This window comes from Medicago truncatula, chromosome 3, assembly GCF_003473485.1.
Source record: "Medicago truncatula cultivar Jemalong A17 chromosome 3, MtrunA17r5.0-ANR, whole genome shotgun sequence".
Lineage (NCBI taxonomy): Eukaryota > Viridiplantae > Streptophyta > Magnoliopsida > Fabales > Fabaceae > Medicago > Medicago truncatula.
In genome coordinates, this window is record NC_053044.1 from 49,152,355 (window position 1) to 49,164,141 (window position 11,787).

Sequence of the window (11,787 nt, forward strand, 5' to 3'; positions counted from 1 at the left end):
GTCATAAATTATTTCTTATATTTTCATAATTTAGGATTAAATGATAGTTGAGAGATGGAACTAAAATTTATGTTTATTTTATCAAATGAGGTAGATTTTTTTTAGTCAACATAAAAAGCCTTCCAAAACTTTAATACCTCTACTTAAATTACAAGCTTGTTACAAAGATTGGCCTTTTTATTTATCTGTTGACTCGAATAAGATTGACTGTTATAGGACATGATCAACGGATATATATTATTTGATTCCTTTTTTTAAAAAAAGATACATATTATTGATTGATTATCATATTTTAATAATTCATTAGGATCTTGCTCAAAAACGAAAAAGGAAATATTCAATAGGATCCCCTAAAAAAATCAATAGGATTTGGTTCGGTTTGGTTCGGTTTTGAAGCTAAAATCATCCGAACCGTAAGATCAAACAACATGCAGTTTGAGATTTGGTTTTGTTCGATTGACTTTTAAAATAAAATTTGAATCAAACAAGACCAATGTGGTTTGGGTTGGATCAACTGGTGTGGATTTTTTTCAATATTAAAATCAAGTTAAGAGACTAAAACACAAGATATTTCCAACAATGTTTTAAATTTTAGCTATTCTTTTGGTTGGCTTTAAGATGTTGATATTGTTGATAAGGAGGCGACCTTCGATCATAAGGATTTTGTTGATAAGAAGGTGACTTTTTTTTTTTTTAAGAAGTTAAATTAGCCCACTTAAATTGGCACACGAGAGAATCGAATCTCAAACTTTAAGGAGGAGCACACTCTCAAGTCCCAAATCAATACCAATAGGCCAACACAAGTGAGTTCATAATAAGGTGACATGTTGAGGAAGATATTCAATTATATTATTCAGAAAACATATGATAGGTTCGAATGGAAGTTTATCATGGAGCCATTAGAACAATTGCACTTGCCTATTAATAAGAGAATGTAATATTGAGTTGTATTTCCTCTACCTCAATGAACATCAATTTAATTGTTCTAAAACTAACTATTTTCGATCTTCAAGAGGGGTAAAACAAGGAGATTCCATACCTCGTTATCTCTTTGTGTTTAATTAGCTTGGAAAGTTAGAGTCATAAAATTCAAGACTTAATCGACCAAGGCAAGTGGCGCTCCTTGAAATTTAAATGTAACAAACCTAGTCGCTATCATGTATCTTCTCCAGGTGATATAGTTTTAGTTTGTCTGCAAAAATCCAAAGTATTTTTCTACAACAATACTAGTTATGTCGAAGCATATAATTTTGAGTCAATCTTTTGGCATAGATCAAACTAATGACTTGAGAATCTATCTAGGAGTTCCTTTCCTCCATCAAAGGATCACAAAGAATGAAAGAATACTAACTCTAACATGCTTAATAAAATGAGGAAGAATCTTTCATCATGAAAAGCAAGTACTATGTTGATCGCTGAGAATTACTTTGACCTAATCCTCACTTGGTAGTATTCCACTATATATTATGAAAAATGGTTCATCTGCCAGTGTTAGTGTGTGAAGAGGCTGAAGGAATTTGTAGAAACTTCATATGGGGCAACACTAGTAAACATATAAAATGTCACACAATTTCTTAGGAAACTATATGTAAACATGGAGTTCACTCCACTTCTTTCAACTTAGATGTGTTGAATTTTTCTTGTCTTTCATTAGACATTTTCACATGTAATGGCTCCCCTGGCGTTTCATCAACTTCATTATTAGCAAGAAAAAAAAGTATTTAATTAATGATACGGTTGTTCAAATCTAAACCGATCTAAAATAAAACCGTAAATCGATCCAAAAAAATAAAAAATCATGAAAAATCGAATATTTTTTTATGTTGTTTTGTAAAAGCTATTAGGATTGGATTGAATTTCGAATCACTTTTTCAAAATTGAACCAAACTGAACATAACAACAAAAATAATTTTTAAAACTTATTTATCATTTTATTAATATTATATATTGCATGTTGTATATATTGCAGTAACTTAATCTATAAATTTTTTTTTTTTAGAGGAAATTTATTTAATCTATACTATTACTACTTCATATGTTTAAAATATAATCGATTATTTTCATTTTGTAAAGTTAATTTTTTAATATATTTATGTTATATTTTGCATCAAACATATTATTTTACCATGTATGTGTAATTAATATTATCCCCGTGAGCTTAGCTCAGTTGGTAGGGATATTGCATATTATATGCAGGAGCCGGGGTTCGAACCCCGGATACTCCACTTCTCCACAATTAAATTGTGTGAGCTCTAGCCACTAGGCTACTTGACAAAAAAAAAAAAAAACTCGTTGATTAATTTTTTTTTTGAAGGAAGACTCGTTGATTAATGTGAAGTTGAAAAAAGAATGATGGGAAGTTGAATTTTTTTTATTTGACTTTACAATTATTAAATAAATTAATTGTTACAGAGGAGAGATAGAGTGTGCCAAAAAAAAAAAAAAGAGTTTGTTGGAGTTTTTATTTTTGAGGGGAAGCTAAAAAAAACTATTTTGCTATATTAATTATTATTATTATTATTAAACTAGCGAAAAGACGGACACTCACGTGCTTGTCTTTCCGTTCTTTTTATTGCGCTAATGTTTGAAAATTATTAATGGTGTATTTTTTATGAAATTTTGATTTGGATTAAAACAAAAAATATAAATGTTTGTTGTTTTCAAGTTATAACAAACCAAACTAATCATGATTATTTATTTAAATGACACGAACAAAAAAATATAAAATTTAAATTCTTTTTTTTTAATGACTCAACAACGATTGTTGTTATAGAAAAAGTGGTTTAAGGATATAATTGTGATAATAAAAAAGCAAGTATAAATATACACATAGAATTTGTTACACTTTTTAAATGATAGAGGAAGAAAAAACATATTTTTTTTAATGACTCAACAATGATCTTTATTATAGAAAAGTTGTTTAAGAATTTAATTGTGATAATAATAAAGTAAGTATAAATATATTTATATAGTTTGTTACACTTTTTAAATTATAAAGGAAAAAAACACACATATATATATATATTCATATCGTGTTTGTTATATTTTTTAATATTTAATATTATTCTTATCTATTTGTTACATGTGTTATTTGTATTTAAAATTGAGGATATTTTTAAAAAGAGAAAAAGTCTGCTGAAAAGAACTGAAAATGTTATTTTCTTTATATATAGTATAGACTATAGAATAGATAAATAGATAAATAGATAAATTGTTTATTATGGGAAAGAGATAAACTTACTAGTATATCAACTTATTAGTAAATCAATTGTTTGTTATGGGAAAGATATAAAATGTGTGAAAAACAAAAGGAGTTTGTTAGAGAGAATATCAATTTTTTGTTATGGAAGAAAGATGGAGAATCAAAGTTAATTTGTTACATAGTTTCTCTATATATAAAGAAGTCTAATGAATTGCCTTTCAGCTTTAGATTTCCCCAATTCAAAATCTCTCCTCTCTCTTTCTACGTACCATATATAAGCTAACAACTCCCAATCCCATTCTTTGCTTGCAATTATATAAAGGCACCCATTGTCCCAACAATGTCATCATAGCCTCCTTCCTCTCCAAAAAAACTTTGCTTGCCATATTGATTTGTTTTCTTCATTCCCCTCACAATCTATTAAAATGACATTCTTTAAGGCTTTGGTTTTATGCTTCTTTTTAGCGATCACTATGCCATTGCCGACTCTGGCAACAAACCACATTGTTGGAGATGGTTTAGGTTGGACAGTTGATTCTGATTATACAACATGGGCTAGTGACAAAACCTTTGTAGTTGGTGACAGTCTCGGTAAGTATCATAATTAACTCAAGTTTTCAATTCTATTGTTTATTTTAGTTTTACAATTTACAAAACTAATGTTTGTAACTTTATTATTATGACAGTGTTCAACTATGAAGCTGGGTGGCACACAGTGGATGAAGTTAGGGAAAGTGACTATCAATCATGCACAACTAGAAATTCAATTAGTACAGACGGTAGTGGTGCCACAACCATTCCCCTCAAAAAAGCAGGAACTCATTACTTCATATGTGCTGTTCCTGTACATTGCATAAGTGGTGGCATGAAACTCTCTGTTAAGGTTCAGGATTCTTCTTCTTCTTCTTCTTCTTCTTCTTCTTCTTCTTCTGCTCCTTCTGCTGCACCATCACCATCAGGAAAAGGTTCACCTTCTTCCGATGACACCCCCGCCGCAACAACAACCACCACCACCATTCCTACCATTGCAGCACCATCACCATCAGGAAAAGGTTTACCTTCCGATGACACCCCCGCCGCAACAACCACCACCACTCCTACCATGCAAAGTGCATCTTCAGCTACTTGTATCTCACCAATTGTTGCCTTCTTTTTTATTGTTTCATGGATCTTGATCAATTAAATATTGGTGTGAGATTATTTTCTAAGATATATATAGCCAGACAGAGGCCGTACTTCTATCTTTTTTTATTCCTGTTCCGTACATCATTATGAATTTGAATTTTTGTTTGATCTATTCAAACTCATTCTTGTGGTATTAATTACTAATCTAGTATTGTTTTTTCTGCTTAAATATTGAATGATTACTGGTTACTGGATTTTTCTTTTTTTTACTTCTTTGGTTCAATCTATGTGGGATCTTCTTATTTTGAGATCAGGGTAAAGTCCTAATTATTGTGAAAGAATCGAAGAATTTACGGTGGCAAAATTAAAATACCCATATTCACTTTGTAAACTCTCTTTATGCTCACGATGCTTTAATTTATAAATAGATTTCCATAAAAATCAATTTACAAAGATTTTTTTTTGACAAAATAAATTTACAAAGGTTGTTCTGCTGACGAAATTAAAAAAATAATGAAAAGTTATTTATAATTTTCTTTTTAGTGTAAAAACTTTGTCACACTTAGTTTGGTTTGATCTGCATGTTAAGGGAACTGAAGAATTATAACTAAGTCCATGTGTATTTTACGAGCAGAGTTGAATCCAAAAGATTAATTCATTAGATAAAAGAATCTTATAATTTAATTACCACATCAAACTTCTTTAATTAACTATACGACATAACACTGTTATCATGAGTTTAAAGTTCTTTGGCCATGATTTTTACAATATTTAATGTGTAGCTTTGGATCCGTCGTGGTTTTCAAAATAAAACTAAATGAAGTTTATGATGTGTGCATTATATTATTTTGTCCATATCTGTGATTGGTAATGGGATGTGGGATGCAGTTTATTGATCTAGCCATCTAATCTAATTTCTTTAAACAGAATTTCATAGATTTTAGCGTTGCCTGCTATGGAACATCAAAATCCTGGAGTAATTGTAACTGACAATGAAACTGATAACCGAAGGCGCAGAACAAGGACTGCCAATCAGCTGTATGCAAACCAACAAATTCAACAAGCTGCGGTTCAGAGAGCGAAAAAGAGTAAATCATATTTTAGGGATCAAGGTTTTAAAAGAAGCTGCTTGTTTTTTACATCAAGTCTTAGAGATCCTAGGTCATTATCATTTAGAGCTGCTTATATAAGATTGTTGGAATGTGACGACGCACACCAAATGTGTGCATATGTTGGCTCATTATTTCACATGTTTGTGCCAGACTTGAAAGAGAATGTCATCGAAGCATTGAGTAACTGTGGTATTGAGGTAACAGAGGTGGATTCAGATGCTGTTTTAAGGATTTCAGGATTGGAACTGGAAGATATCCCTTCCATTACTCGTAGCGAATTTGGGATAATATGGGCTTATTGCATCCTTTGTCTGTTTAAAAACCCTTCAGTCATCAATTATAAAAATTATATGAGTAGTCGAATTGCTGAACTGCTTGGTTTGGTACACACACCGTCTGCTGAACAGGTTAAGATTCCGTTGAGACTGGAACATGCCAAAAATTTGAGACAGATGTTAGGATCTCAAGAGAAGTTTTGCAAAGAGGTCTTGGTATTTATCATAAACAACGTCAACAAATCTAGTTTCCTTCGGTCAACAATTCAATACTTGGACAGGATTTTGGCTTGGTCTAATATGAGCAGCTTTACAATTATTTTTGAGTCATTGATAATGACAAAATCACCAGTAATTTATGAAAGATTTTTGCGTGCTGAAGCTCTAAAATTTGCAGATACGGTGGAAGCAATTTGTGCCAGTGACTATCCTCAGTACTTTCGTTATTTCGCGGCATGGACCGATCATATGCATCTCTTGGATCGAAACAGGTTTCCAATGTCAATTGCTGTTGCAGAGAAGATAAAATATGATACAAGTTCTACGTCTGTGAATAAAAAACGTGAACCAAGATCTGGTGGAAAGTTTGTACAATCTTCACAAACATGCAATGAGGTCCAACGTTCATGCTACAAGACCAACTTCTTCCTCCGAGACTAATTAGAAGATTATAAAAATGCAAATTGAAATCGATGCACTTTAGGAGTACGTTTCACAAATTGATATTATATTTTGAAGGAGCAAATTGCATTCTTAATTCAAAATGGTAGGGGAAACCAGGTAAAACTTATTACTTGTGCATCACTTGCTAAATTCATGTAAAATTATTTTGTCAAATGAGATGTGGTGTAGACAACTATTCCTAAATGATATATTTAATGAGTTTCAACATAAGGGTAAAGATTATGGTGTTGTTTATACTCTATAGATGTATTCTATTTCTCTTCATATCATATCACATCACACACACTCCCTCTTGTCATAAGCAAAAGAGTACTTCAAATCTTGCCACTATTATGTGCAAAACTTAACTACATTTGACCTATATATGTATATGTTTTTTCAGCCAGCTGCCGTGAAGTTGCAAAGAGATGGAGAATGGAGATGTTCCTAAGTATAGTACCAACATTGGGACCATGGAGCAACATCACTCAAGATCATTTAAATTTTTTCTTTTTGGCAAAATTACACATGTGATCCTTTAAGTTTAAACTTTATTCGAATTGGTCTTTTAAGTTTTATTTTTCCCGAATTTGTCGTTTATGATACATTTTGTTTGCAATGTTAGCCTCTAAATTATCTTCTTATTTTTTTTCCCTGATGAAAGTTATCTTGTTGAATTTTAAATCTTGAACAAAAAACAAAGATGGACATAAAAAATCCTTGTTGAATTTTATTCATTTTTTCTTCTCTAACTTTTGCTGCATTTCTTAATAAACTTAATGCAAAACAAAACCCAACTAGCTAATTCTCACTACAAATACATTAACAGAAAGAAAATTATTGAAAGATATAATAATCGGATCAATGTTGTGCTAGCTTCATCTTCTTGCTGATGCTGCAATTATAGAGCGTAAAAAGTTGATTAGTGATAATCTAATAACTCACGTATAATTATAATTCTCTTATTTACTATACTGATGATGAATACCGCTTAATTAACTGAAACAAATAAACATACAAGTATATGCGCAAATGAACTGATCCATTATTATTCGGTAATCTGCAGTTGGTCATCAGGTTTTGTGACAGACCACTTGCTTACACTTGACCTAGCCTTCTTTGCCTGCACGTACAAATGCAATTAATCAAAAAATAATATAAACTTAGTACACAAAATTAATACTGTAGGATTAAAATGAGTTATGTGTATAGTTTTATGTTGAAGTGTATATACCTCATTTTCCCAATCACATCGTGCTGTTACTATGATAAGTATCAACGTTTGGATTGCTGTACCACCAAATATCATTCCACCCCATATACCCTGTCACCATACATATAAATTAAATAAATGATCATTAGAAAAATTAATTAAGTTTATGGTAATTAATTATATACTTACTTCAACACCAGTATTAAAAACCCATCCCATGAGAATTCCAAGTGGGAGTCCAATTAGATAGTAACATCCTATATTTACATATGCCACAAATACTTGCCACCCTGAACCAACAGCTACTCCAGAGAGAATAGGTTGAACACTATTGAGAAGAATTGTGACAGCCAACAGAATTGACATATCGTTAACAGCTTCAAGCACAGGAGGGCTGGTGGTGAAAATGTATGCAAATTGTCTATGGAATATCATTATCAGAATGCAAAATATGAACCCAATCACTGTTGATTGTGCCACTGATACTTGCATTGCAAATTTTGCTGATTTCCCTTTTCCTGCTCCTAGTTCGTTTGCTACTCTTACCCTGCAAATCAACATATATATTAATATTGTAGATAAATTCAATGCTTTCCTCTATGGATGGATAACTCACTATGTTTTCTTCCAAAACATTTATAATCGGTCGCATCAAATAACATTTTTTTCCTCAAATTAGATCGCAAAATAAAGAGCGTTAGACCATCCTCAATGGTGAGGTCTTCACCATTTAAGATCCGGTACCTAATAGATATCCTATTGAAGACTTTTTTTTGGGGTCACTTAAAACCTTAGGGCCTCACTTAAGACCTCATTTTTAAGTGGATCTCACACCACTTCTTAATAAAATAATTATCGATGAGTTGCTTTTGTTGAAATGTAAATGATAAAGAGTTGTTTGTGGAAACCATTTAAACAATTTGTTAGAGGATCTCTATTGGAGTGGTTGAGTACCTATTAGGTACTATTATTAAAAAGTGATGTATCCATGTGATTCGTTTAAGACCTCAAGATTAAGAGTTTTCATTGCGGATGCTCTTCCTTCTTGTTTTCACATCAAAAAAGCAATATAAACATACTTTTGCCACCTCAAACGCACAACCAAACACAGTCTTGGTATTTACTATGTAATAATATCATAAATAAAAAGGACAGACAAAATTGTACCAAAAAAAAAAGGACAGACAAAATTGTGCTAAAGTGTAAAGACAAACATAACGTCGTACCAACATGAGGGTCAACAACCAGCACCTATGGACTAAAGAGTGGTAATTTGCTTGGCCAGTTGTCCAATTTTTCACACCATATATTTTCTACATTGGATGCCCTAAAGAAGAGAAAATCACGAGAATGGAAAAATAAAGACAGAGAAGGCTTTAGTTTTTTCCAGAGAAAGATGGTAAAGAATTGGAAAGTTACTACTATTCTTTGATCATTAGAGGAAAAAAGTTGGTCCAGAAATCTCGTTTGCAAATTTTAAAACACACACAACATACAATCCCTTTAAACACAGATATTTATTTTATTCTTTATTTTGTGTGAGGAGAATTTGAGGAATGTTTTTTTTTTTTTTAGGGAATTTGAGGAATGTGATGTGATATGGAATGAAATACTTGTTGGCAAATGCATGTATAAAATATGTAAGAGATTAATTTCGAGTAAATCACCAAATTGGTCCTTATCGTACCAAATTTTTAAATTGGTCTCTAACTCTATTAATAACTCAAAAATGATTCATGTCTTTGTCAAACGTTTCTCAGATTGGTCTCCGTCTCTATTAGTTCTTTTGTATTTTAAGTCATCAACGTACCAAATAAGATCCAAAAAAAATTATGTCATTAACGACTAAATAATATCTAAAAGACATTGAGTCATTAACAGTCAAAATACAAAACAACTAATCGAGTCAGAGACCAATTTGAGGAACGTTTGACAAAGACAGAGGCCATTTTGAGTTATTAACATAGTCAGTGACCAATTTAAAATTTTAGTACAAAGACATGGACCAATTTAATGATTTACTCCATTAATTTCTATGTAATTAATGTCGTACCCGGTACCAGCAAAGAACGCAAGGGGAATCATCATTTCCCACCCATTGATAGTCATACTGCAAAACCAATTAAATAAATTCAGTACATTAGTCACCAAACTTGTAAATTAAACTTAAAAAAAAAAAAAACAAAGAGTACTCCATCCTTAAATATAAGAGCACATTGATTAAATTTTATTGTTGATGTAATTAAAATAACTAGGAGTACTCTTTCAAAAAAAAGATATTAATAACTAGGAGTAGTATTTTAATAAAGAAATAACTGATTAAATTTAAAAGAAATTTTATAGGAAGAGGAGGCACAGAATACTTACCATACAGACAAGGCATCAACAGCAACAGTCGCATTCTCCAACTGGCCAGTCATAAGTAGCAGTATCCTGTAATACCAGTTCTCTAAACTGCACAAATCACTAACATAAGTAGGAGTATATTACTTGCACACCAAGGTTTTCCTTTCAAGAAATATAAATTTAATTTTGTGTCACATCACATGCACGTACGTGATTTAGGCTCTAGACATTAACTTAATATGATCATGTATTAAGAGATATATAGAGATTGTCATAACGTACCATAGCATAACTCCAGAAGCAAAAGAGAGTTTGAAGAAATCCCAAAGACCAGAAAAGGCTTCAATTGAAAAACCAGTCCAAGTTAAAGGACACCCACCACAAACAGTATAAGCCAACATCCCAAAAACCAAAATCCACCAAGAAACATCCAAAGCAATAGCAGCACCAATAAGTCCAAAATCCCAAACAAAAATCAACAGCCAACTAAGCACCACATTTACCACCAAACCAACCAAAGAAACCCAAGCAATCACACCAGTTTTCAGCTGGCATTGTAGAAACCTCTGAAGAGGAAACTGAAATGCAAAACTGAAATGCAAAGGTATAAGCCAGATAGCCACAATACCACTCCATTCTGCCACGTCATCAGGTTGTCCTAGAAGTTTGAGAATTGGAGTGGCAAAGATATAAAACGGCAACAGTAAAAAACAACAAAGGAACAGAACAATCCAAGATCTTTGTAGGTATATTCCTAATAAGTTATGTTTCTTTGCCCCAAAAGCTTGCCCACAAAGTGTCTCCAATGCGCTTGCCATCCCCAACTAGCTCCATCATAAAAACCACAAACACACGAAAACACACAAGTTAAGCAAGATAGGACCATCAAGAGTTTAATTACTATACATTAACGATATAAAGTTGTCATATTTATTAATTGACGCACTAACATATCATTGAGTACATGCATAAAATAATTGTATATTGACAATGCATACTAATTAAATTCATATATCAAACTTTGCAGATTTTGATAATAAAAAAATAATTGCAGCAGAAATATAACTGCGGCCACAACTATATTCTCATGAAAAAAAAAAATATTACGAAAGCAAATATATGAAAGAATGACTGTTAGGTTAGGTAGGACCTACAAGGAGGCCAAAATTGAAGCCAACGATGACGGTATTGGCGATGGAAATGGAAGCGAGTTGAACGTCACCAAGGTGACCGGCAAAGGCTTGAGTAACGACGTTCATGGTGAAAGATGCGACGCGGCTGAAAATAGAGGGACCAACTATGTGCCATAGTTTCTTCGTTTCAAACCATAGTTTCTTGCCAAATTCTTGTTCATCATCATCCTCATGTTGATGTTTGTTAATGGTAGATATTTCTTTTGACAAGAGAGATTGTATAAGATTGTGATCAGCATCATTATTCTCTCTATTGATGCTACCCATTGCGATACTACAACCTCGTACAAGAGATTCTCCTAAACAAAAATACAAAAAAAAACCTCGTACAAGAGATGAATACTTGTGTTGTGTTGTGTTTTGTTTGTGTAGTCGTGTAGATATATATCAATGCTCTGTATACGGATGAATATACTTCATCCCTCTCACAATAATTATCTTTTTATCCTTTTTTTTTTCTCAAAATAATTGTCACTTTATAATACCAATACAATATTTTTATTTTTTTTTTCATAATAACACCCTTATTTATTGAACTTCATCCAACTTAACTACTCCACTAACTACAATTAATAAAAGTGTTTTAGTAAATGATATTAATTTTACCATCAAAATCAACATAATTAATCATTTTCTTAACAACCGTGCATCAACCTTA

The 11,787-nt window shown here is 31.8% G+C and overlaps 2 protein-coding genes across 6 annotated transcripts; one reads left to right on the plus strand and one right to left on the minus strand.

The window, feature by feature from the left end:
- The first annotated feature begins 3,440 nt into the window (after window positions 1–3,440).
- On the plus strand, window positions 3,441–4,460 carry LOC11434219 (blue copper protein). The gene is made up of 2 exons (XM_003602807.4): window positions 3,441–3,793; window positions 3,889–4,460. The coding sequence occupies exons 1-2, from the start codon at window positions 3,628–3,630 to the stop codon at window positions 4,383–4,385; spliced, it is 663 nt and encodes a 220-aa protein (XP_003602855.1). The 5' UTR covers window positions 3,441–3,627; the 3' UTR covers window positions 4,386–4,460.
- A 2,623-nt stretch (window positions 4,461–7,083) lies between these two features.
- On the minus strand, window positions 7,084–11,504 carry LOC11435153 (protein DETOXIFICATION 27). 5 transcript variants are annotated; one of them, XM_039831748.1, is made up of 8 exons: window positions 11,091–11,504; window positions 10,219–10,760; window positions 9,958–10,056; window positions 9,644–9,700; window positions 7,780–8,137; window positions 7,612–7,701; window positions 7,416–7,500; window positions 7,084–7,272 (listed from the first exon to the last, which is right to left on the minus strand). In XM_039831748.1, exons 1-7 carry the CDS (start codon window positions 11,394–11,396, stop codon window positions 7,426–7,428), a joined length of 1,527 nt encoding a protein of 508 aa, XP_039687682.1. In that variant the 5' UTR covers window positions 11,397–11,504; the 3' UTR covers window positions 7,084–7,272; window positions 7,416–7,425. The 5 variants fall into 5 exon arrangements, with proteins under 5 accessions (XP_039687682.1, XP_024634881.1, XP_024634882.1 ...); XM_024779113.2 differs by having other exon boundaries at window positions 7,396–7,500; window positions 11,091–11,503; XM_024779114.2 differs by having other exon boundaries at window positions 7,396–7,500; window positions 9,958–10,044; window positions 11,091–11,501.
- Between the last annotated feature and the right edge of the window lie 283 nt (window positions 11,505–11,787).